General features: G+C 40.7%; 2 protein-coding genes across 8 annotated transcripts in view; one reads left to right on the plus strand and one right to left on the minus strand.

Annotated features, from left to right (window-relative positions):
• bmpr1bb (bone morphogenetic protein receptor, type IBb) overlaps nucleotides 1-4778 on the plus strand; it is a 42141-nt gene extending 37363 nt beyond the window's left edge. Inside the window, exons 8-13 of the mRNA XM_086053570.1 lie at nucleotides 121-265; nucleotides 533-725; nucleotides 1497-1794; nucleotides 3829-4004; nucleotides 4073-4203; nucleotides 4375-4778. Coding sequence (XP_085909696.1) covers nucleotides 121-265; nucleotides 533-725; nucleotides 1497-1794; nucleotides 3829-4004; nucleotides 4073-4203; nucleotides 4375-4500 — 1069 coding nt within the window. The 3' untranslated portion in view covers nucleotides 4501-4778. The remainder of the gene's footprint in view (nucleotides 1-120; nucleotides 266-532; nucleotides 726-1496; nucleotides 1795-3828; nucleotides 4005-4072; nucleotides 4204-4374) is intronic.
• Nucleotides 4779-5353: 575 nt separating this feature from the next.
• The window catches only part of unc5cb (unc-5 netrin receptor Cb), a 193260-nt gene continuing 171627 nt past the window's right edge, over nucleotides 5354-26986 (minus strand). For 6 of the 7 annotated variants that reach the window (XM_086053437.1, XM_086053439.1, XM_086053436.1 and 3 more), the window contains 9 exons: nucleotides 23893-24084; nucleotides 22900-23262; nucleotides 19285-19372; nucleotides 19002-19173; nucleotides 15676-15909; nucleotides 14854-15003; nucleotides 14421-14585; nucleotides 13312-13490; nucleotides 5354-6306 (listed from right to left, as the gene is read on the minus strand). In XM_086053437.1, the coding sequence (XP_085909563.1) occupies nucleotides 6147-6306; nucleotides 13312-13490; nucleotides 14421-14585; nucleotides 14854-15003; nucleotides 15676-15909; nucleotides 19002-19173; nucleotides 19285-19372; nucleotides 22900-23262; nucleotides 23893-24084 (1703 nt within the window). In that variant the 3' untranslated portion in view covers nucleotides 5354-6146. The remainder of the gene's footprint in view (nucleotides 6307-13311; nucleotides 13491-14420; nucleotides 14586-14853; nucleotides 15004-15675; nucleotides 15910-19001; nucleotides 19174-19284; nucleotides 19373-22899; nucleotides 23263-23892; nucleotides 24085-26986) is intronic. The other variant, XM_086053435.1, reaches the window with a different exon arrangement.

Consider the following 26986-nt stretch of genomic DNA (forward strand, 5'->3'; position numbering starts at 1 on the left):
ACATTTCAGACTACTTTTTAGTTTTTACCAAAGTACAGGTGTTGAATCAGTACTACTCCTTTCAGTCAAGTTTTAATTTTTTTCTGCATCGTATCTGTACTTCGACTTGCGTGTGTTTAGGTACAAGCGGCATGAGTCGGAGCCGCGCTACAGCATCAACCTAGAACAGGACGACTCTTACATCCCCCCGGGGGAGTCACTCAAGGACCTCATCGAACATTCCCACAGCGTCGGCTCTGGTTCGGGCTCAGGGCTCCCCTTACTGGTAGGAAAAAATCACTGCACCCTCTGCATGGAACCTATCAAGTATTAATAAGTATTAGCTTGATAGTTAGTTTATTATTTCATTAATAATGAGCCTAGAAGGATATTCATCAACCCACTCAGTGTTTTATCACTTGAAATATTGTGTAAATCAACCCTAGTCCAGTGTATAGTCAGTGTGGGAATAAAGACTGATATTAGGAGAAGTTGAGAGCCACTCAACTTTTGCTGGCTGAAAATAACAGCTGTTTTTGTGCGGCATCACCAGGTTCAGCGCACCATCGCCAAGCAGATTCAGATGGTGAAGCAGATCGGGAAGGGGCGCTACGGGGAGGTGTGGATGGGCAAGTGGCGGGGCGAGCGAGTGGCTGTCAAAGTGTTCTTCACCACCGAGGAAGAGAGCTGGTTCAGGGAGACGGAAATCTACCAGACTTTCCTCATGCGGCACGATAACATTCTGGGTGAGAGGTCGCCGGCGGTGCTCTTGATGCACTGTCGTTACTTCACTGTCGATATGTCATCAAATCAGAAAACACATTGTCAAAAGTGATATTTCATGTTTAGTGTGCATTTGTATTGTACATTTAAGAAAATATTTTTAAATGAATATTTTATTTTCCCCCAAAATAGTATTTATTTATTATACATTCTAGTAATATAATACAAGTAAGATACCATTGTATTTTAAAACTTTAAAATAAATATGTATGCAGTTTATTTTATATAAAATGCTTTAATGCTTTAAAAATAAAAAAATCATTTCAAATCTTTAAAAAAATATATGTTCCTATCGCTATTCTTAATTTGTCATCCAGTTTGTTTTGTTTACAAATACATAAAGATAAAAAAATAATTTACCGAAATTTAAAATACAAAAATAAACCAGTTTGACATTTTTTAACAAACCATACAAAAAAAAGTTCTAAAAAACGTTCTAAAAATGTTCTCCCCCCAAAATTTGCATTTTTAAAGCAACATAAAGTTCATACAATAAAAATAATACATAATCCACATTTAAATATTTACAAAACATAATAATCAAAGTTTTATTTGACCATTCAACTGTAACAGAAAGTGATGGGAACTTAACAACTGCCTGACAAAACAATAAATAAAAAGAGTAAAACTCCACCCTTTGAAGACCCTAAGAAGAAAGGGAACAGCTAACATTTATTATTATTATTATTATTATTATTATTATTATTTTACTTTTTTAACGTTCCTACCATCAGGCTTCATAGCAGCCGACATTAAAGGCACGGGCTCGTGGACGCAGTTGTACCTGATCACCGACTACCACGAGAACGGCTCGCTGTACGACTACCTCAAATGCAACACGCTGGACGCCAGGGCTCTGCTCAAGCTGGCGTACTCGTCCATATCGGGCCTGTGCCACCTGCACACCGAGATCTACGGCACGCAGGGCAAGCCGGCCATCGCCCACCGAGACCTCAAGAGCAAGAATGTCTTGGTCAAGAAGAACGGGACGTGCTGCATTGCGGACCTTGGCCTGGCCGTCAAGTTCAACAGGTAAACGCTCTCTGGTTGTTTTCTTGGTCTCTTGTTGCTGATTGGCTCAGGAAAATGTTAAACTGTATAGAGGCCACAATATAGCATCAAAGCAGTATTTTTATATCAGCTAGTGCTTTGGCCTAATAGCCCCTCATCACTTCCTTGGCACCAAGAAGCCACCAAAATGGCACCAAAGCACTACTTTTATATTACACTGGGAAAAGACTCCCCCTAACTTTTAAGAAACTTAGGTCCTCTCCAAAATATTAAGATCTTAACCGCTCAGTTGAGGTGTATCACTTGAACAGTATAACCTTGAAAGCAATTACTACTTCTTTTATATATACAGTATATCCATATCGTTTTTTCCGGACTATACGTCGCTCCGGAGTACAAGTCGCACCAGCCATAAAATGCATAATAAAGATGAAAAAAAAATATATAAGTCGCACTGGAGTATAAGTCGCATTTTGGGAGAAAATGTGTTTGATAAAATCAAACACGAAGAACAGACATGACATTCAAAATTCAAATGACGAACAATTTAAAATAAAAACAGAATAGAGGCAACACTGAACGGTATGCTTACGTAACATTACACAACGCCCCCATCCCCCGGAAGCCAAGTTGTCTCCGTCGTGTAACACTAATAAATGTGTCCATATACATCAAAATGATAAAATTGTGCGCTTAGCACACATTTCCACCGAGCTACAATGGTAACATTTAGCTTACATTCACACATGTAGGATTACAAGAAAGTTACGCTAAGATAACTTGAAACTCACCAAAACGGTCGTAGATCGATTGAATAAGTCTTTTATTCATCGCCGACCATGTAGAATGTTTCCAAGTAGGAGTGGGCGATCTGGCAAAAATATCATATCACGATTTTTTTCAAATAAAATCACAATCACGATTTTATCATGATTCTTTTTTTTTGCATCGTTTTTTTTTAAGACTAATTTGCCCATTTCTGACTATTTTCCTCAGGCTAAAAATATAAAACATATTTAAAATGTGTATAAAACTCTAAAAGAAAAAAAAAGACATTTTAAGTCAGCTAATTCTTATGAACAGGTTTTAATTTGAATAGTGACATTTTTTTTATCAAAATGTGCAGTGAATGTAAACATAAAAGGTAACATAATGTAAACATAAAAACACAGCTCATAACGCAGGTCCAGTACTTTGAAGAGTCTTTTAAACCCCTTGTTTTCCACTCTTTTAATGGGAATCATGTCTTCAGCAAGGTAATAAGTGACTGCCTCAGTTACTTCTTTACACTGCTTGCTTGTTTTTCATATGGAGTGCTCTTGTTAAATAACTGTTACCGTGGGTTGCGTTAGCTTGGAGCTAGCTTGCGGCTGCCTCTGGCTAACGTGTCTGATCTCCGTTTGCTTTGGCTGTCGGCGCTGACGTCCGAACAGAGTCTCTGCAAACTTTGCAAATAACTGGTTTGCGCTTTCTCCTCCGAGGAAAAGCCAAACCAAATAGACACTGTGGATGTGGAATTGCTTTTCGGGACCAATTCTGCTTCGTGGTGACTTTCCGCTATAGCTCCCCGCTATACAAAACAAACAGGGAGGCGGGGAGTGTCCCGTACGGTGCACTGTGCGTGCTGTGATTGGTTGGCCGGGCTTTGCGCCGCCATAAAGATAAACTGTTTAGAATGTGCCATTTAGACGATCAAACGATCATTCGGCTTTATGAGATCGTGAACACGTTAAACCGCTTAACGATCTAATATCGTCATATCCCCCACCCCTATTTCCAAGTCTCCAAAAGTATGTATGTATTCGGTCGTAATTATCTCTGTTCGTCTTCTCCGCTCTCCGCTCCGTACGTGTATAGCTGATGCAAGACCACAGCCAGAGGCACGGCAAGTGTCTTAAAGGTTCAATACACTATTTTGTGTAGATGTATTGATAGACAGTCAAATTGTCTTTTTATCATACTATTTTAATTACTTATTAAATCGCGATTTATAGTCCGGAAAATACGGTATATCTATATATCCATTATCCAATCTGCTTTCTGGTCCTCCGCCAGCGACACCAACGAGGTGGACGTGCCGCCCAATCTGCGGGTGGGCACCAAGCGCTACATGCCTCCCGAGGTCCTGGACGAGACCTTGAACAGGACCCACTTCCAGTCCTTCATCATGGCCGACATGTACAGCTTCGGCCTCATCGTGTGGGAGATGGCTCGACGCTGCGTCTCCGGAGGTAATATTCATTCGATTTCATGTTTTTTATGATATGCTAATACTTGTTGGTGTATGTGATGCGCGAAGGCATTGTGGAGGACTACCAGCTCCCTTATTATGACCTGGTGGCCTCTGACCCCTCCTATGATGACATGAGGAAGGTGGTCTGCGTCAAGCAGCAAAGACCGGCGTTTGCCAACCGTTGGGCCACTGATGAGGTATTCGTACACCGTCATCACTTCTGTGATGCACACACAACAGAATATTAGAATGTATTATGAGTCATAAAACTATGCTAGCTCTCATTAGCGAGAGAGAGAGAGAGAGAGAGAGACATAATTTATGTCTGAATTCAGGAGCATCATTGTTTTGTTCATCATTTTCTTCAGTGTTTACATCCGATGGCAAAACTGATGTCAGAATGCTGGTCACACAAGCCGGCCTCTCGCCTCACCGCCTTGCGGGTGAAGAAAACCCTCGCCAGGATGTTGGAATCTCAGGACATCAAGCCGTGACACGCACAAGAAAGAACCGTACTACTAAGACCCATTTGACAAGGGGAGGAGTTTACCTTACCTTTGTGTTAGTCCCACTGTGCTTTCTGTGAAAGCTGAGTGGCTCTTAAGCGGAGCCAGGGGGGACACCAGCCCCTCCCTCTTTAGCCACGGAGCAGTATTTATATATGTGCAGTCTTTTGTACTGTTGATTTTGTCTAGCCTAAGAACATGATGCTCAGTGACCTCATTTGGGTCATTGGTTATTATCAGTTGGATTAAATTAATTGGAAAATAAATGTACGTTGCTTCCTCTCTTTCATCATTGTTGGTTTGCACCATTCTTTTGTATGTATAAAAAAAACAATGCTGAATTTTCTCTTTTTGGGGGTCATCAATACATGTATTTAATCTAGACATTGTGATTGTACAAGAGCACTGAAAACAGGCTAATAAAAACCTGTTCTACACTCAACCCCACTCACATTTGTAAACGTGAGCTATTCATAACCTTAGTTAACACTGCAAGGCTAATTGAAATTACTTTTGGGGAAAATATAATAACGTGTCCTCGTGAAGTATATTTATATATATAACAACAAGAAACAAACAAAAAATTGATCGCTTTTGCTATGCGCTGCTGCCCCTTGCTGTTAGACTTGAGTATTGCATTACATCATTACAAGATTTTTTTTTTTTTTAACCTAGTTTTGTAATTGCACAACTATACGTTGGCTGCAATATTACTTTAATTGCTGGAAACATTCCAATCCCTTTGCTCAGTAAAGGTTGGGAAACACTAATCTTGGGATTGCTATGATAGGCTGTGGTTCAACAAACAAACAAACAACAACAACACTCCCCACAGTTTTTGTTGTCAGTGTTGCATATAAATATAATTTATTATTAGTTTTAAAAATCACATTTCTTACACTTTATACAATTGCGTCGAGACTGGAGCGCCTGGTGAGGATTCTCGCTTGTACATAACACACGTTAGCATCACGAAGCCGCACGACAAACAAACAACAACAAAAAAACGGCTATTCCCATAAGGATGTGTAATACATGGGAAAAAAAAAAGTTTGCATAGACGGCCTAAAAAAAAAATGCATTTACGAATATTACTAATATTGATGTGACAATCACTCATTTGAATCGCATGACCAACCTCAAGTGAACCTCACACATCTTGTGTCAATTATTTGGCAAAAAGCAACCGTACTGCTTACATTTGGTCCTAGAAAAATAGATTTTCTTTTGACATACAATTACATCCACATCTCCATCGGGTCTCCTTTTTCACAACGTACAAATAATCAGGAGAGAAATCCACGTCATCAACCTTTGTATCCAAATGGTAGGATGAAAGACAGCAAACAATAATCATAGAAAACCAACAAACTGTCGCTTCTTTCAAAAACAAAATCATAAATGGGATTATCATTATTCATATTAAATACTATGCTATCACAGAACATGAGTCCATTGGCCGGGTTGCCATGGAGACCTGACCCCAAGACGCTCGCTCTTCAACATCCGTCTGGGGATTGTTTCTCGTGAATAAGTCGAGGCCTGTTTCCATGGCGACGGCCGGTGCCATGAATACCACAGAGGTGCCCGTAGGAGCAGCTTTGCTGTTGTTGTTTACAGTCGCCGTGAAGACGTCAGTGCTCGTTGGCGGCGGGGAGTAGGCTGTCGTGGCGTCCCATCTCCTCCAGGACTTGGGCCAGGCGGCTTAGGTTGCCGTCGGGGAAGTGCTGCGCCTCCCACAGGTCCAGGATGACCCCCGTTGGGCTGGACTTGGTGGCAAAGTAGTTTAGGTACCTGACCATGCAATGAAAAAAACAAACATGGGATTCTGGAGTATAGGCAACATATTAGATTAGTTCATTAGAGTTTAGTAAAGTTAAAGCAGATATTCAAATTAGGGCTTTGGTTTCAATCTAGGTTTGTGGGTTTCCAAGTAGGGTTAGGGTTTCAAACTAGGGTTATGGTTTGAAAGTAGGGTTTCAAACTAGGGTTAGGATTTCAATGTAGGGTTTGAAAGTAGTGTTTCAAACTACGGTTACAGTTTCAATGTAGGGTTAAGGTTTCCAAAGTAAGGTTTCAATCTAGGTTTTGTGGGTTTCAAAGTAAGGTTAGGGTTTCAAACTAGGATTATGGTTTTAAAGTAGGGTTTCAAACTAGGGTTAGGATTTCAATGTAGGGTTTCCAACTAGGGTTTGAAAGTAGGGTTTCAAACTACGGTTACAGTTTCAATGTAGGGTTAAGGTTTCCAAAGTAGGGTTTCAATCTAGGTTTGTGGGTTTCAAAGTAGTGTTAGGGTTTCCAACTAGGGTTATGGTTTTAAAGTAGGGTTTCAAACTAGGGTTAGGATTTCAATGTAGGGTTTCCAACTAGGGTTTGAAAGTAGGGTTTCAAACTACAGTTACAGTTTCAATGTAGGGTTAAGGTTTCCAAAGTAGGGTTTCAATCTAGGTTTTGTGGGTTTAAAAGTAGGGTTAGGGTTTCAAACTAGGGTTATGGTTTTAAAGTAGGGTTTCAAACTAGGGTTAAGATTTCAATGTAGGGTTTCCAACTAGGGTTTGAAAGTAGGGTTTCAAATTACGGTTACAGTTTCAATGTAGGGTTAAGGTTTCCAAAGTAGGGTTTCAATCTAGGTTTGTGGGTTTCAAAGTAGGGTTAGGGTTTCAAACTAGGGTTATGGTTTGAAAGTAGGGTTTCAAACTAGGGTTAGGATTTCAATGTAGTGTTTCCAACTAGGGTTTGAAAGTAGGGTTTCAAACTACGGTTACAGTTTCAATGTAGGGTTAAGGTTTCCAAAGTAGGGTTTCAATCTAGGTTTGTGGGTTTCAAAGTAGGGTTAGGGTTTCCAACTAGGGTTATGGTTTTAAAGTAGGGTTTGAAACTAGGGTTAGGATTTCAATGTAGGGTTTCCAACTAGGGTTTGAAAGTAGGGTTTCAAAATACGGTTACAGTTTCAATTAGGGTTAAGGTTTCCAAAGTAGGGTTTCAATCTAGGTTTGTGGGTTTCAAAGTAGGGTTAGGGTTTCCAACTAGGGTTATGGTTTTAAAGTAGGGTTTCAAACTAGGGTTAGGATTTCAATGTAGGGTTTCCAACTAGGGTTTGAAAGTAGGGTTTCAAACTACGGTTACAGTTTCAATGTAGGGTTAAGGTTTCCAAAGTAGGGTTTCAATCTAGGTTTGTGGGTTTCAAAGTAGGGTTAGGGTTTCAAACTAGGGTTATGGTTTGAAAGTAGGGTTTCAAACTAGGGTTAGGATTTCAATGTAGGGTTTCCAACTAGGGTTTGAAAGTAGGGTTTCAAACTACAGTTACAGTTTCAATGTAGGGTTAAGGTTTCCAAAGTAGGGTTTCAATCTAGGTTTGTGGGTTTCAAAGTAGTGTTAGGGTTTCAAACTAGGGTTATGGTTTTAAAGTAGGGTTTCAAACTAGGGTTAAGATTTCAATGTAGGGTTTCCAACTAGGGTTTGAAAGTAGGGTTTCAAATTACGGTTACAGTTTCAATGTAGGGTTAAGGTTTCCAAAGTAGGGTTTCAATCTAGGTTTGTGGGTTTCAAAGTAGGGTTAGGGTTTCAAACTAGGGTTATGGTTTGAAAGTAGGGTTTCAAACTAGGGTTAGGAATTCAATGTAGGGTTTCCAACTAGGGTTTGAAAGTAGTGTTTCAAACTACGGTTACAGTTTCAATGTAGGGTTAAGGTTTCCAAAGTAGGGTTTCAATCTAGGTTTGTGGGTTTCAAAGTAGGGTTAGGGTTTCCAACTAGGGTTATGGTTTTAAAGTAGGGTTTGAAACTAGGGTTAGGATTTCAATGTAGGGTTTCCAACTAGGGTTTGAAAGTAGGGTTTCAAATTACGGTTACAGTTTCAATGTAGGGTTAAGGTTTCCAAAGTAGGGTTTCAATCTAGGTTTGTGGGTTTGAAAGTAGGGTTAGGGTTTCAAACTAGGGTTATGGTTTGAAAGTAGGGTTTCAAACTAGGGTTAGGATTTCAATGTAGGGTTTCCAACTAGGGTTTGAAAGTAGGGTTTCAAACTACGGTTACAGTTTCAATGTAGGGTTAAGGTTTCCAAAGTAGGGTTTCAATCTAGGTTTGTGGGTTTCAAAGTAGGGTTAGGGTTTCCAACTAGGGTTATGGTTTTAAAGTAGGGTTTCAAACTAGGGTTAGGATTTCAATGTAGGGTTTCCAACTAGGGTTTGAAAGTAGGGTTTCAAAATACGGTTACAGTTTCAATTGGGGTTAAGGTTTCCAAAGTAGGGTTTCAATCTAGGTTTGTGGGTTTCAAAGTAGGGTTAGGGTTTCCAACTAGGGTTATGGTTTTAAAGTAGGGTTTCAAACTAGGGTTAGGATTTCAATGTAGGGTTTCCAACTAGGGTTTGAAAGTAGGGTTTCAAACTACAGTTACAGTTTCAATGTAGGGTTAAGGTTTCTAAAGTAGGGTTTCAATCTAGGTTTTGTGGGTTTCAAAGTAGGGTTAGGGTTTCAAACTAGGGTTATGTTTTTAAAGTAGGGTTTCAAACTAGGGTTAAGATTTCAATGTAGGGTTTCCAACTAGGGTTTGAAAGTAGGGTTTCAAATTACGGTTACAGTTTCAATGTAGGGTTAAGGTTTCCAAAGTAGGGTTTCAATCTAGGTTTGTGGGTTTCAAAGTAGGGTTAGGGTTTCAAACTAGGGTTATGGTTTGAAAGTAGGGTTTCAAACTAGGGTTAGGATTTCAATGTAGGGTTTCCAACTAGGGTTTGAAAGTAGGGTTTCAAACTACGGTTACAGTTTCAATGTAGGGTTAAGGTTTCCAAAGTAGGGTTTCAATCTAGGTTTGTGGGTTTCAAAGTAGGGTTAGGGTTTCCAAATAGGGTTATGGTTTTAAAGTAGGGTTTCAAACTAGGGTTAGGATTTCAATGTAGGGTTTCCAACTAGGGTTTGAAAGTAGGGTTTCAAAATACGGTTACAGTTTCAATTAGGGTTAAGGTTTCCAAAGTAGGGTTTCAATCTAGGTTTGTGGGTTTCAAAGTAGGGTTAGGGTTTCCAACTAGGGTTATGGTTTTAAAGTAGGGTTTCAAACTAGGGTTAGGATTTCAATGTAGGGTTTCCAACTAGGGTTTGAAAGTAGGGTTTCAAAATACGGTTACAGTTTCAATTAGGGTTAAGGTTTCCAAAGTGGGGTTTCAATCTAGGTTTGTGGGTTTCAAAGTAGGGTTAGGGTTTCCAACTAGGGTTATGGTTTTAAAGTACGGTTTCAAACTAGGGTTAGGATTTCAATGTAGGGTTTCCAACTAGGGTTTGAAAGTAGGGTTTCAAAATACGGTTACAGTTTCAATTAGGGTTAAGGTTTCCAAAGTAGGGTTTCAATCTAGGTTTGTGGGTTTCAAAGTAGGGTTAGGGTTTCCAACTAGGGTTATGGTTTGAAAGTAGGGTTTCAAACTAGGGTTAGGATTTCAATGTAGGGTTTCCAACTATGGTTTGAAAGTAGGGTTTCAAACTACAGTTACAGTTTCAATGTAGGGTTAAGGTTTCCAAAGTTGGGTTTCAATCTAGGTTTTGTGGGTTTCAAAGTAGGGTTAGGGTTTCAAACTAGGGTTATGGTTTTAAAGTAGGGTTTCAAACTAGGGTTAGGATTTCAATGTAGGGTTTCCAACTAGGGTTTGAAAGTAGGGTTTCAAACTACGGTTACAGTTTCAATGTAGGGTTAAGGTTTCCAAAGTAGGGTTTCAATCTAGGTTTGTGGGTTTGAAAGTAGGGTTAGGGTTTCAAACTAGGGTTATGGTTTTAAAGTAGGGTTTCAAACTAGGGTTAGGATTTCAATGTAGGGTTTCCAACTAGGGTTTGAAAGTAGGGTTTCAAAATACGGTTACAGTTTCAATTGGGGTTAAGGTTTCCAAAGTAGGGTTTCAATCTAGGTTTGTGGGTTTCAAAGTAGGGTTAGGGTTTCCAACTAGGGTTATGGTTTTAAAGTAGGGTTTCAAACTAGGGTTAGGATTTCAATGTAGGGTTTCCAACTAGGGTTTGAAAGTAGGGTTTCAAACTACAGTTACAGTTTCAATGTAGGGTTAAGGTTTCTAAAGTAGGGTTTCAATCTAGGTTTTGTGGGTTTCAAAGTAGGGTTAGGGTTTCAAACTAGGGTTATGGTTTTAAAGTAGGGTTTCAAACTAGGGTTAGGATTTCAATGCAGGGTTTCCAACTAGGGTTTGAAAGTAGGGTTTCAAACTACGATTACAGTTTCAATGTAGGGTTAAGGTTTCCAAAGTAGGGTTTCAATCTAGGTTTGTGGGTTTCAAAGTAGGGTTACGGTTTCAAACTAGGGTTATGGTTTGAAAGTAGGGTTTCAAACTAGGGTTAGGATTTCAATGTAGGGTTTCCAACTAGGGTTTGAAAGTGGGGTTTCAAACTACGGTTACAGTTTCAATGTAGAGTTAAGGTTTCCAAAGTAGGGTTTCAATTTAGGTTTTGTGGGTTTCAAAGTAGGGTTAGGGTTTGAAAGTAGGGCTAGGGTTTGAAAGTAGGGTTTCAAACTAGGGTTAGGATTTCAATGTAGGGTTTCCAACTAGGGTTTGAAAGTAGGGTTTCAAACTACGGTTACAGTTTCAATGTAGGGTTAAGGTTTCCAAAGTAGGATTTCAAACTAGGGTTAGAGTTTCAAAGTAGGGTTTTGGAATCAAAGTATATTTTCAAACTAGTATTCGGGTTTCAAAGTCATGTTAGAGTTTCAAACGTTTGTGTTTCAAGTAGAGTTTAAAAATTGGCTTAGGGTTTCATAGTAGGTTTTCAAACTAGGATTGGGGTTTTAATGTGGAGTTAGGGTTTCAATGTAAGATTTCATACTAGGGTTAGGGTTTTGAAGTAGGTTTTAAAACTGGGTTAGGATTTTAAAGTCGGGTTTCAAACAAGGGTTAGGCTTTCAAGGTAGGTTCAATAGATGGGTTAGTGTTTCAAAGTAGGGTTAGTTTTCAAAATAGGTTTTCAAATTAGGGTCATGTTTTCAAACTATGGTTAGGGTTTCAAGTAAAGGTTCAAAAATTGGGTTAGGATTTCAAAGAGTTTCAAATTAGGTTTGGTTTCAGATTAGGGTAGGGCTTTCAAAATAGAGTATAAAAAGTGCGTAAGGGCTTCAAAGAAGGGTTAGGATTTCAAAGTAGGGTTAAATGAAAATTGTGACTTTAGCTGTCTCAAATTTTGGGGAATTGAACTCTCTTTCTCTGTTCATTGAGACATCTCAACTCCTCTCAGCTCAGCTTTACGGCACTAACATGAGTTGTTCTTTGCAGAGGATAAAGAATGCATGACTGTGTACTGTATTATTTATTTTTTTATCTGTGTTACTGCATTGCTTGTGTGTCAAATGTCAATTGCTTAAATGGAACACAGACGCTATTTAGCACTAGTCAATGTAGTTTGCTATTATTTGTTAGCATTGGCATTAAGATAGCGATGGCCTTTGTGTCTTTGTCCATCAAAATATTGCTTGATGTGTTCTGTTCCATTTTTGAAGAAGAGAGATGGCTTTTTGCCGTCGTCTGCCCAATCAGGACGTTTCATCGCTGTGCAGCTGCTGCTTGTGATAAGCCCCGCCCCCCGCTGCGCTGGGAACCCATGAATGCGCGCGCACACACACACACACACACACACACACACACACTAATCAAAGGTGCTTTTTGATTGAAAGAAAAGCTTTCTATCTGTGTGTCTGTCTTGAGTCATAAAATACTCCAAGTGATGATTACTGAAATACGGCACGCTCCTAAAGTCACATTTAAAAATTTTCTTTGTGCCAACACATATGGGCAAGAGTGGCAGCAGTGAGAAAACGTGTTCACAATAATTCCCTCATGCTCTACTCCTCGAGTAGTAAATAAGTACGCCCCGATGTTACTTTTTGAGACAGAGTATGTGAACACTATCAGCTACTTAAGTATGAGGACTTGCCGGTATGAGGACTTGCCGATACCGAGTACCAATACGTAGGGCGTAATCGTGATTTTGATTTTGTCTTCTTACCATCAAAAAAACATAATCGAAGAAAACTGTTTAATGACACCCGAGTGAAGTTTACTGTAAAACTAAACACACAACAAAAAGAATTATACTCATTGTATATTTAAATACAAGGCCTTTTCCTTTTAGAAACATTGCCAGTGCTAATGCTAAAGTCAATGTAATATCCCATTGGCGTGCTCACTTGAAATTAGCATCGAGTTACGGAAGTGGTATTCCTTCAAACAACAAATGGTCACACGCAAACGCTGTATTAACGCATACAGGCAAGTAAGAAACAATACCCAAAGGTATATATTCTTTCCAATCTATGAAAAATGTGTTATTAATAAAGATCAACCTCAACTTTCTTCTTCTACACTTTTTATCGTACCAGTACCTATGCATGCACAGCGCCATACTGCCCCAAAGAGCCCAAGGCGCACACAGCAAAAACAGCTGCTATTCATTTTTCTGAATTGTTTTTATTCCTATTATTATAATATATTATTATTATACTTGGTTACGAATTGATTTTCTGGTTGTTCTTCCACGTTCTAATTAAAGTTGAGTTTTATAAGTTATACTCCTAAAAGGTATACCTGTGACTTCTATACAAATGCGAGGTTTCGGAAATCAATTAATTGTGGTTATTAATCGTGATTTCAATATCAATCAAGATAACCGTGATTATTATATTTCACATAATCTTATGAACCCTATCCATACGTGATAATGCCATTAAGCCTTGGAACGCAAGGAATTTCAGTTAAGTGGCGTCTCAGTCCGTTTCAGCACTACCGAACACCCGACCTCCCAACGCACACGCATGTTGTACACACACCTGTCAAGGTTGAGCTTGTGAGCCAGCATCCTCCAGTCGTTGCCACGGGTCTGCGGCGCGTCCAGGCTGCCACACAGCTTCTGGCGGATGGAGACGGGGATGCGGAAGGCGTTGGGTCCCACCAGGGTGGTGATGTTACTGGCCGGGTCCAGCAGGGATGTGTCGATGCTCTGCGAATCCTGCGAGGCACAACGTCGAATGTTCGTGTCAATAAAGCGGCTTTGAATTGTTGAGGCTTTACTGTCACACCACAACAGAAAGAATGACACCAAAACACTATTTAACTTCGCTTTAAAGTCCGCCAGTTTCATGCTAACATATATTATGAAATGCAATAAATGGGCTAAAAAACAAACAGCATTGCGGCGGTTTTACAACGCTTTAAGCAAAGACTGTTTGAACGCAAACGGTGCATCAACGCAATCTGAATTGTGTCATTTGGGGTGTAAATCCAGCCGAAAATCAAATGGTTATGTTTCACACAGACGTCTATAAAAAGGTGAAAAATGAGACGTTTCATTGCCTTCCGTTTAGTGATTGAGGCAGAGTCATTTGGACTTATATAGCGCCGGGGGAAGATTAAGTGCTTCTCGTCAGTCTCCAGAAGAGAAGGAGAGGAATGCAGCCCTGCGCTCTCTATGGAATATAATATAATTCATGTCATTAAAGAAGCACAAAAGCACACACTTGCTCCTCCATTCTTCACACTCTATTTTTGTGCCAAGAGGGACTTTGTGAGGCAAGTATAGTGATGGTTCTTGGCCTCCCACAGTTTGACTCTCTATATTGTGCATATATATATATATATATATATATATATATATATATATATATATATATATATATATATGTCACAATTAGGTAAATGGCATATTTTTTTCCCCACAAATCTATCCTATTGATCATTCCGCTCATGCTGGTGTTGTCTTTCTAGAATTTTGACCAATTTTGTATTACTCTTTGACAACGCAATGTTAATGGTTGACCAAACATGACATTTTTGGGGTCTCCTAAAAAGTGCTTGTTTTGGACATCCAGCCGACGCCAGCGATAAGTATTATTTTTTCTATATTACTTACGCATTTTTAGCACTGAAGCGTGTTGCCTACCTCTGACAGCGTGGTGTCCAGCTGAAAGATCTGACCTTCGCCCTCCACTTGGCGCACACAAATCTTGCAGGTGAGGTCCACGGTGGAGGTGGAGAAGCGCTCCAGAGTGAAGCAGCAGTGGAGATTCCTCTGGGAGCCGTCCCACACTTGCTGAAAACAGAGCTCCTGCAAAATATACAAACAAACAAAAAAAAAACTTGAATCCTGGAAATGATGATCAAATTTTTGATGACAAGCTCCGCCTACATTAGATGTTCCAGGCAAATAAGCTTGGCAAATTAGTCATGTTCATCAGCCATTGAGCCATGTTGAGACCCACAAAAAGTTGACTAATTCAAGGGAAAAATAAAAATGAACAATTAAAAACCCTAATAAAGCCTTTTGCTCAAAATGACTAATAAAATAAATCAAAACATTTTTTTTTTTTTTGCACCTGATACTTGGCCATCAGCTTGCTTTTCCACAGTGTGTGAGGAACGTCGTGGATGGAAAGTCTCAGGTTGTGTGTGCTGTCGCTGAAGTTGAGTGTCTTTGGTTCGTCCAACAACTTGCCGCCCATTTGCTTTTCCATTTGGAGGACTTCCTAGAATGAGGCCAAAACACACACATATGCACACAAACACACTGAATGTACTGTCAAAAATATTTACTAGCATTGCCGATGCCCTTACAGTAGCTACAGTAGCTAAAATTTTGACATATTATCATTACATAGTCATAAATGCCCCTACATTCGCATTTCAAAATTTTCAGAATTCTAAGATTTTTTTTTTTTTTAAATTACAATTTAATAGGACATTAACTGGACATCAGGAAATAGGACGATATACAGTGTCATTTGAATAAATTAGCAACTTTATACCAAGTCTCTAATGACATCACCCGATAGCAGCATAGAGATTAAAAAGAACTGGGCCTAATATTGAGCCTTGAGGGACACAGAGGTTAAATTTACATCAATGGTTATTGACATTTATAAAAAAATCACTGCTGCTCAGATACAACTGAAACCATTTAAAACCAGTGCCAAGTATACCAACCATGCCTTGAAGTCTGCTTAAAAATATTACAGTATTAAAGGCAGCAGTCATGTCTAAAAGAACCTTTTGTAAACAAACACAGCATTCTAAGTGTGTCGTATGTGAGACGTGTTTCTTTTCCTTGCTCATCTTTAAATGTCTCATTTGCCTTTCAAATAGGAAAAAAAGGCAGCAGAGTGTGAATATTTTCCAAACAAACACAAACACGCACGCACCTTAAGCGCGTCCTGCGTGTCGTCCAGGCAGTAGACCCGAATGTGGTACTCGACGGCGGGGCACGTGAGCGGCCCGAAGATGGCCAGCTTGAGGCGCTTGGTGGTGGCCGCACTGAGCGACTGGCCCACCAGGCAGTACGTGCCCAGAGTCTCGGTCAAGATGTGGCACGCCTCGTCGTCCATCTGGATGTAGCACGGCGTGGTGAAGTTCTCCTCACCCACCACCACCACATCCTGCCAAGGAGATGACAAGTGTTAGTCCATTGATGGGGCGAAAAGCAGCATATAGCTCGGTATTATTTCTTTCCTCCCCTGCAAGGTTTAATCTAAAAAGTCAACTCTTGGCCCAGTTGCTTTTTCCCTCAGCGATTTAGAAGCACAGTGCTCAGAATTGACATGTTGATGATGTCTGTGAAAGCAGAGCATATTTAAACCTCACTCAGATTGTCTCTTAATAGAGGAAGTGCCCGTTTCCCATTGTTTTTTTTGTTTTTTTTTTTTAAATCTTTCCTCTGTCTCTGTATAATCCATGCAAGCAGCAGCGCGGCATTAAATCAGACTATTACCGGAGACAGAGGAGAAATTTAAGGATTCGATTGTGAGCTGGGCCGTTTAAGCGACGCATCAGCGGCAATCATTCGGCTCTTTAACTGTACTGGATCGCCGACCAGGATCGTTGATTTGAGCTTGTGGAACAGTAAAAAAAAAAAAAAAAAAAGCGCTGAAGTTTAAATATTCGTTTGTTGTATGACTAAATTATCACCACAGGTTTGTGTGTGTCCGGGTGTGTGTGCGTGTGTGCAGGTATGTTCAAGAGGCATATAAATGACGTACTTAATAAATTCTGATGGTGTTATAGTAGAAACTCAGTGGCAGTGAATGAATAAATATATATATATATATATATATATATATATATAGTTGTTTTTTTAACAATTTAGTAAATAATTTAGGATGATGCTATTTATTTCATGGGATCTATTTACCAGCAGCAAATACAAAAACAAAACCCCAAAAAAAAAACAAGTAAAGAAAATAATAATTTTTATTTTTAAATATATTTATTCACATATTACTGCACGGTCATAAGGAAGAAACAAGTTTAATTTACTTTCTTATATAATACTTTTATCTTATGACAAGTACCCCATATAGAATAAAAAAAAAACGAAAACAAACAAAACTAAAGCAAAGCACCTTGGAAAAAAAATAAAACTAATAAAAAGACAAATCCACTCTGAACACTAATAACTGAATTCACTGGTAAATACCAAAAGTCAAAACGAAATAAAAACTAATCCAAAACTAATGTAACCTTTGTTGAGAGGCAAATGTACTTTATATTAAATCCCAGTACATCATGTAGATTTACAAACTGCATCTTCTGTGGAGTCAGTTTGAAGAACACACTTTTTGACAGACAATCTATTACTTTTAGCAATTTTTCAAGGCGCCTCAACCCTCAATGGGAAGAAAAAGAGCTCATAAAATAAGGACGATGGCGCCGCATTGGACTGTAGCATCTGCATTTCCGACAGGTCTGAGATTTGATCAATGGTTATGACTTCCTTAAGAATACTGGCTACCTCCAAGTACTTCATCTATGTCAGAAGCGCGCTGGCAACCCCCATAAACTCACACAGCGGCGGCTGTATTGGCAAATGTGCCAAGACTAGAGCATCGTACGAGACGTAGTTCAATGGCGAGCTGACAGAAGCAATACAGTCAATCGTAAAGGCCGCACGTTCAATATATGGTCGTGTGTGTGTGTGGTGCTAAACAAGTTTTGTTCCCTTAATAAGTCTACAGTGACCGCCGTTTATCACCCCCCCATTGAAAGGAATGGAATTCCCATGACTGCAATCCACTCCAGCCTCACCTCAGAAAAACAAACAAAAAAAAGGATTATAACATCATCAAATAGCATTCTTCGTTATTTGTTTGCATTTAGAAACTTTCATAAAGCAAAGCTATGTGGTTGTTTTATACACTATTCTCTTAGTTGTATGTTATTTTGACAATAAATTGTGCCTGGGAATGGCAATAAACAGCTTCACCTTGCTTTTTTGAAGAATTACTCACTATCTACCAAACTGCTGCTCGTTGTGAAATGAGTTGTCTTCACTGCCACTGTACAAGCACTTGTGTAAGTCTAGCCTGTGTTGTTAGCGGAGAGTATTAGCCTAATACGCATGTACATGCATACTTCTGGTGCAATTTTTTTTCCCAAACTCAAATAATCGGTAAGCCATTTGTTTTTATAATAATGTAATGTTGTAAGATGAGCTTGAAATGATACTCGCGTGTTTTGGGATCACAGTTTGCGGTAAACTATTAGCAAAGGCAATTATAAACACTTTCAGTCAATAGCTCGCAGGGGTCTAATTCATTTAGACAATCTCTTAAAGGTGTTAAAGGCCGTGCCCTCTGCAAACACGCTTGCACTAGTCTGCGTAAGAAAGGAACACAGAGGATGTATTCAAAAACTGAGCACTGCTGCCCTTGACAAAACACCTCAGCAACAATGTTAATGACACGGCCTGCAGGCAGATGGCAAAATAAAATACACACAAAATGGCTCATATGTACGTATGTTTTTGTCATTTATAGCGTACAAGGATGCTATTCATGCACGGGGATGGCTGATTGAAAGGTATTTCATCTTTTAATTGGCCTGTAAAGGGTCAAAGTTACCATTACAGTATAAACCGAGCTATGCTGTATTTCAGAAAACAGCGGCTACTTAGCTGAAGATGAGGGGTGGACTCTACAGTATAAACACTTTTTTTTGGAAGAATATTTAACAAAAGAGGAGAAATAAGAAAAAGAAAGATAAAGTGAAAGGAAAAAAAGATGGAATCTGTGTCAAAATTACATTTAAGGAGACAAAGCCATCTCAGATTAAAATTTGCTGTCCAGTGAAATGGACAGTGTAGTGTCACAAAATATGATTATCTATCTATCTATCTTGCTAACTAGCTAGCAAACTATTTCTATCCATCTATCTTGCTAACTAGCTAGCAAACTATTTCTATCCATCTATCTTGCTAATTAGCTAGCTAACTATTTCTATCTATGTATCTATGTCTATCTATCTATCTATCTATCTTGCTAGCTAACTATTTCTATCTATCTATCTTGCTAGCTAACTATTTCTATCTATCTATCTTGCTAACTATTTCTATCTATCTATCTATCTTGCTAACTAGCTAGCTAACTATTTCTGTCCATCTGTCCATCCATCCGTCCGTCCGTCCGTCCGTCCGTCCGTCCATCCATCCATCCATCCATCCATCCAGTATACATTCATTCATGCTCCGTCTTACCTCCCACATGTTCTGCGGCGACTGGCTCTTGAGCTGGATCAACCAGTCCTGTTGGCCGTCTGACACGGCGCAATGGTGCATGGTGAGCACCAGGGGCCGCGTCAATAGGGCGCCTGGCGGGCCGCAGCTGACCACGGGGCTCAAAACCGCTTGCCCGTCTTCCACTGAGGGCCTGTAGGTCAGGCGGCGGGGGGCCGAGAAGGATTCGAGGCACATGTTAAACATCCATGGTTTGCTTACAAAAATTGCGTTGTGTCTGACTTCCTGCTCCCGGGTTTCCTACCTCAAGGTTTCCTTCCTCTGGACGGTCACATACATTTCATACACTCGACCCTGTGGGATGGCTCCTGCCGGGATAAGCAAACTCACACCTGGAATGCACAAACATACAAAACAAAATACTGTTTACGCATTAGCTATGCAGTTACAAGCAGTTCCCAGCCAAGTGTGTTAATAAAATGTCTGCCTGTGTCAAAATATGCCAAAGATCAAGAATTGTTGGCTATTTCTGGTTTTGCTGAAATGAGTAGTGAGATTTCCAGAGGCCCCGTCTCATGCAAGTGAGTCAGTTCCATTTAGTGCTGGACCAATGGCAAGTCCAGCTTCTGTTACAATGAAGACCAGGTTCAGATCATGGTTATTATTCCCAGTTGGGCGAACAAGTGCCCGTAAAGACAATAAAAGTATTTTAACTAGTAGGAGCAGAATGACTTACACTACACTGTGTGTCACCAAACAAACACAAATACAACAAGTGATGTGAACAGGAATACTAGTTTTACTGATATGTAGTTTCCTTCCAGTGGCTAGTACCCTACAAATAATTTTCCATCCATCCAAATAGTGCCTAAATGTTAGCATGCTAATATGTCCTTATGCTAATGCTAGTGTATACCTTTGTGTCACTTACTGCCAAAGTAAGAATGTTGACCCCATCAATATATCACAAACTATGATCCCAAAACATCTTACAACAATACCCTCAAACTCTTTGTAACTTCCACTAACAACCCAGGCTAAACATAGCTCCTCCCCATCATACAATTATATGAGTCGCTCAGTGGAGATCTATCACCACAACATACAGTATTTCCTTGACACCAATTACTACTTTCCCATTAGAAAGGGCTTTAGCGACATCTTTTGGTATCTTCGAGCATTACGAAAAAAAACCCCCACAAAAACCGTCAGCGGGATGGGTCAGAATTGGTTCCACAGGAAAAAAAAATAAAAGCAAATAGGTGACTTTGTGAATAGCAAACAGGGGAGGGTATTTTGTAATAAAAGTTTAGTGATGACTGTTTGACCAGGCAAGAGACTATTTCTGGTATTAATTCCTCAAAAATATTAGGAAATATGAAGAAAATGGCATCGCACCTTTAAGACGCAAATCAACAATAATGTGAAGTAAATGGAAAAGAAAGCTCCCGCTTAGATGTTAAAAAAAGATGTACTTCACCATATAGGCATGCGGAAGGGATGTGACATTTCATTAGAAAATCAATGATCTCTCCCCTCGTCATGGGATTCTCATATTGCAGCTCACGGCGTGATTTACATTTTTCCATCTCACATTGATTTCATATGATGTCTTGTCAAAAAGGTCTTTGAAAGGATTCCCTTGTGGGCACACAAACACACACCGCTTCTGTCGGATAGATCATCGATTTCTCCATGTCCTTGAAGTGAACTTTTCCCAAAAAAAGAAAAGAAAAGAAAAAAAAAGGTGACAAGTCGGCTTCTCGTCCAAAGTAATCAAAACTCAGCCATGGGGACCTCATTGTAGCAAACTTTTAAAAGACGCATTTTCTTACTCACAGTTCACTCCAACAACTCCCTTAAAGATATTTCATTAAGGAGTTCTCAAACTTTTTAGGTCCCGGGACTCTTTATAGGGAAGATTTTTGTTTTCAAAGACTCCCCCCATAATCCCAATGCTAATTATACATGTATCCCTAAATATCACAGGAATTAAAAAGTTGCTAATTTGTTTTGTTTTTTTTCTTCAGTCTATATGTTACCTTCGGGTCAAATGCTTCACAACATGGCACCAATGTTGGCTTCAAGTAACGTGAACCAAGCTTCAACCCAACCAAAACAAAACAGAGTTTATTGTTTTCTGTAATAAAGAAGAGATGATTTCTGTTCGAAAACACCTGGAGTCACTGTCAATAGAAACCAACGACCAAGTCTGAAATCTTGGGGTGCTGATACTCAGCTTTCTGATAGATAAAACTGCCTTGCCTAATTTTTGAAAAAAAAAAAAAAAAAAAAGTCAATGTTATGTGAACATTTCAGATTTTTCTTTTTTTAGAGAAAAAAAAAATGTTACGTCATCAGAATGAAGTCGTATTTGATCAAGGAATCTTTACCAGCACCAAAATGGATTTGGTTATGTTAAAAAGTAATGTTACAAAAATAAAGTCGTAATATTACAATATTAACCAACATGTACAGCCAGCCGAGTCTACACTCTCATGCTGACGCCCAAATCACTCACCAGATCCAGACGCACCTGCGCCCTTCAATGTGTTTAATAATGCAAAGTATTTTTTTAATCCGATTATTAAATTAACCGATGGGATAATCGGTAGAATACTCAATTCTAAACGCAGCAAAAGCACACTGTATTTGATCTGCTCATGTGTTCAGATCAGTAGTTCTCAAACTGGGGAACCCGGTCACCTTGGAACGCGCCACCTATTTTCTAAAAAAAACATGCCTTTTATTTTAGAAAAAGAATATGACTTTATTCCTATTCATAACAGAAGTTTTTTTTGCCCCAAGCTAAGGTAGGGAGGAGAAACTGGTTTTGTGTGTTTTAGTGTGCCGGTCCCCATAGTAGGTATGCAGTTTTTTAAAATGATACAAAATGCTGTAGAAAACAAATTATTCCGCGGACCCCCAGGGGGAACAGGGACCTCAGTTTGAGGATCACCGACTTTGGCACGTGAACAGATCAAATACCCCCAAGTCTTCTTATCCTTGTGTTTGTGTAACAGGACGAGGCGGCTTTTCCAAAACACAGCTGAAAACAATTTAGCAGGAATCAAAATGAAGAGCCGAGAACTTTGAGAAACCGGAGGAGACGCTGTATCCTTTAATGTCGCAGCTCGTTTGTCTGCGCCTGTCAGCGTCGCCGTAAAAAAAGAGACGACCCGCGTTTGAAGAGAGGATAGGCGAGCGCACGGAAAAGCTGCCTACCAGCGAGCCCCTCTGATCGTTCACTTCCACACGGCGCACCTTTGCTATCACTCAACGTCACGGCTGCAGTCGCAGAGAGTCATGCTGATCACTTACGTATGCCACAGCGGCTTTTTGAAAGGTTACCATTGTTGGTTGGTGAGCGGGCAGATGGTTGATTGGATGAACTGGTAGACTGCTGGCTGTCCAGGCTGTTGTGGATGTAGCGTAGAATGTGATGGCTTGTATCGTTTGGTAGGCAAACGGTTGAATCCAACCACGGGAGGTGCGAATATCGGATGACCGTATGGGTGGATGGTCAAATGGTTGGTTGGTGGTTGCACGGATGGGTGATTGGGTAGGAGGATTTTGGATGTACTTAAAATACTTGGATGTCAGAGAGATTGAAAAAGCCTAAGGACCAGCAGGTTGTTTGGTAGACGGTTGGATCCAACCGTGTTTGGGGGCGAATACTGGATGAACGGGTAACTGAGTGGTTAGACGTACAGGTACCTTATTAGTTTTTAATTTGGTTGATGGCTAAAACGTTTGTTGTTGGGAAGAGCGGGAAGGTTTATGGATGGATGTGCCAGCAAGTTTGTTGACTCATGTTTGGATTCAACTGTGGGTGGGGCAAATATTGAATGAACGTCTGTCTAATCAACGTACTGAATTAAAGCTCAAGTATAAAGCTCCTTATCACTGTGCGCTGTACCTGAGTTGGGGACAATGAGGTGTCCCCCTTGCGAGCTGAAGGAGCCCACCGCTGTGCAGGAGGGGTCCCTGGATCGCAGCAGCGTTTGCGTCTGCGCGCGACGACCGATCGTGCCATCGCCGTTGTCCAGCAGGCAGTGCGGCAGCTTGGGCGACAGCTTGGAGGAGAACTCGCCTCCCAGGTCGTCCTGCGGCGTCACCAGGCCGGAGGAATTGTACACTTTGATCTTGAGGTTAGGCAGAGGGTCCAGCAGGGGGGAGTTGGTCATGGGGATTTTGTCGGCCACGTCATGCAGGGCGTAGACGGGGCCTCGGTACATGGCGGCTGCCGAGGTCAGGTCAGGGGGTGCTGTGAGGAGATCGGCTGAGATGAGGAGCGAAAAAGAGACCATAAGACGACGTTTGTTTGGGTGGCAAAAATCAAAACGACCTCGAGGAAATGAAGCGGTGGCCTCAATCATCGGGACTGCCGCCCGCCTGCTTTCGCTCGTTCGCTTTTTACTCATTAGGGAAGTCAAGTCTGCCACAACACAACATTACTCAGTCTGAGGAGCTAAAGGCACAGCTGGGATTCATGAGTGCCAGATGGCAGCGCTAAGGCTCAGTTTAGCCGCCAGGTACAAGGATGAATGTTTCTCGTCTGGGCTGAAGACATGCAGCTCCGCCACTCGTTCTTGTTTGCTTTAAGATGTGTGCAAATGAACAGATGACTCTTCAAGAAGACACTTTCCAGTGTAGTTGATGGTACATTTTAACAGTTACATTTTACATTCAAAGGTTAGCTTAGTGAACACGAACGGAAATGACTGAAGGACTTCAAAAGAAAACAGTTACCTCATCTAAACGTCTTGAAACTTTCCATGAGAAAGAATTTGGCTTGGAAAGTTGGACACTTTATATAATTTGTTCGGTTCTTGGACAGATGATTCGGTGTATTGGTGTACGGTATGACGAATGGGTGGCAAGCAGACATGCGAGTCACGGCGGGCCGCACCTTTACGTGCCGTCTTGATGCTGACGGGCTGAAAGCCTCCGTTGAGGGCAGACGAGTCCAAGATGTCCGAGTCGAAGTCGCGGTGGTGCTTCCGGTAGATGAAGAGCGCCACGACCATGGAGATGACCAGGCACATGATCACGGCGATGACGATGCCTACGTAGAGGGCCACGTCGTCCGTGCTGGGCGCCACTGCAGAAGGGAACAGAGAGAGGGAAGATACAGACATAAAAAAAAACTGCAAAGCAGCCAGGAACATGACTCCATGCTCCACTTACATTAGATGGTGATGGATGTCACAATTTAGCGTCATCCATCTGTTTTTGATACCTGCTTCCCATTTTGGCTCATTTGGGCAAATTCCTAGTAGGGGTTTGTCATTGTACAAGGCGCCGAATTCGCCAGAATTGGCTATTTTAACTTAACCAACTCAACTGTATTTAATCCAAATGGCCGACAACCTGTTCAATTTAGAATCCGTGAGACATTTTTGTGCATCCTGCTATGAAAGACATATCCCCCCAATTTTATGTTGACTATGGAAAATGGTGGCAGGAGCTACATTTTCTGCTTTTCAAAAATGCAAAATAATAATAAAACGCAGCAACTCCAGTGCTTGGTACTTGGGCCCTAATAACAGTTACATCAATACGTTAAGCCATTAAAAGCAAACTAATATCCTGGGAAGAATTGAGCCGGATATTAATAAGCATGGAAAAATGACCACAAAATATGCTGTTCTTGCCTTCATTTCGCAGGCTGCCATTGTTTAATTAACGATAAAGGCGATGATATTAAAGCTTTGTGGCGCATAATGGGGTTTTCACACCGCGCTTGTTTTGGCGGCTTTCACTGCAGGGTAGGGCGCAGGGTGGACGATGGTCACTGGTTGCTAAGCAACCAAACAAGAAGTGGCCCGGTGCCATGTTAGGCTGCAATCCGGCAATATGGATTTGTCGCCCGAACAACAAAAAGCCCTGGCGTTACTTTTACTGTGGAGGAGACGATACAGCCCAGACACAGCAGGATCTTGAGGAGTTCAGACTCATCTGTGAGCTACAGCTATTCAGAGACTGTGAGGTGTACTTTGGCTTTCTTCAAGCTTCTTTGCTTTTTTTCATTGCAGCTTAAAACAAAAAACTCACTTCGCCACCACCGCCTATTGGATGTGCCTTCTGACGTCACGAAATCAGATAATTTGGATTTAGATTAACAATCAAAATGTTTAAAAGCTTTTTCACTTCCCGTTTTGTGTGGAATAGTTCATTCAGTAAAATTATCTTTTACTGAACGCTTGTGCTCAGTGTCGGCATTTGTCCGTTTTTCAGGCTACTGTCATTGCGTTTTAACACTCTCACAGTGTGCTTTAACTCACTGACAGATGATGAAAATGTTGTTTACTTCTGAAAACATGCCCCCCATACACACTTGTGAAATGATAGCTATGCCCTACACTGCAGCCACGCACCTTATGCCACACATTGTGATAACACGCTCAGTGCACAGAGGTCACAACGAGTACCAAAGGCGGCTTGAGCCAAACACAATGACCCGGTCGTAATGAGCGGTGCTCAGAAGCCATGTCGCAACTTCTGAGGACGGGTGTGGGGGTTTGGGTGGGGGCGATGGGTTATGGATGTTTTCATCTCTGCAATTGCCAGGCGGGCGTCGCGGCTCCGAGGCTAACGTACGCCGTTGTTGTGACACAGCGCAGATAAGACGGGACGACGTCACCAGCGTTTCCCACAGCGACTTTCATCCCCGCTGGATTTCAGTCCACTTTCCCGTTGGTGAAACCTTCATGATAAGAAGATTCTGCTACGACGACGGGGGTGCCAGAGTGAGACGGGCGCTCATTATGGTTCCGACCTTTTAATGGACACGTGCTGACGGCCTCGCCTCTCCTTGGTGTGTGTCCTTCACTGTCACTCGGTTGACAAATTAGATGTAAATCTTTTTCGTATGCAGCATAGTAGATGGTGAGAGTGTGTGTGATGTTGGAAGACTTCAAAAAACGGTCTCAAAAGAGGGCACTGATGCAAAGATTGTGGAGGCCAAATGTACTAGTAGTCATCTAGAGGGTAAAATACGCATGTAAGATTGTAACAAAGTTAATTTGGCAGCCTTTTTGACCATTTAGGGCCACTGTAGTGTTTTTTGTTTTTTTTAATTAAGCAAAAATGTTAGCTAGCCACTGTAACAAGAAAAGGTGTGCTCATGTGATTAACTGACACTTGGCCAACATGCTAACACAGCTAACGTGTACAAGTCAATGCGTCAACAAACTACTTTTTGTGATTATTGCTGGTAGTGGAACTCGCAAATTACATAGTAGCGAGACATGAACTGACGTTAAATGGACTAACCATCCAAGTTGCTATGTGAAAGGGAAACAGTAAAACAAGCTTCATGTGTTTCATTTTTTTGTCAATGTTGAAGCTGATGCTTTGGCTAGTTAGCCTGCTGCGCTAACAGCTAACTCAGCGGCTAACGGCATTGTTCTTAGAAGTGTTTGTGTTGGCAGAGCCGAATAACCGATTAAATAAACCAACCAGAATTATTTGTTGCTTATTACTACTGTTAACTAATAAATTGTGTCCGTAAAACTGTTGTATAAACGCAATATCATGAGTCGTGATTTTCTACTGTGTATCGTCACAGCTGCGATTATACACAGTAAATCATCACCAACTCCAGTGTGATTGCTTATTATAGAACATTTATTTATCATGGCATAATTTTCATTTAATTAGTAAATAAAAAGAGTGAAATAGGAAAAAACAAAACTTGCTCTGACAGCACATTCCAATAGGTTTGTCCATAGCAAACAGTACTTTAGTTTAAGGTGCTTGCAAATTATCCAGTAGATGGCAGCAAAAGCCGTAAAAGCCTACAGAGTACAGACTATGCCTAAATAGGCCAGTTAAGGGGAACGACACTCCATGTGTCTTTGTAAGAGAGTATTCGAGCACAAAAGGAGGATAAAAGGGAAGAAAAAAAACTCACACTGATGTGAAATCCAGCATGACCGTCGCAGAACCAACACAACAATGACTAAAATCCACAATTAAGTCAGGTGGAAAAATACAGGATT

The sequence above is a fragment of the Filicampus tigris genome, chromosome 15, assembly GCF_054856515.1.
Source record: "Filicampus tigris isolate MCC_2025a chromosome 15, RoL_Ftig_1.0, whole genome shotgun sequence".
Lineage (NCBI taxonomy): Eukaryota > Metazoa > Chordata > Actinopteri > Syngnathiformes > Syngnathidae > Filicampus > Filicampus tigris.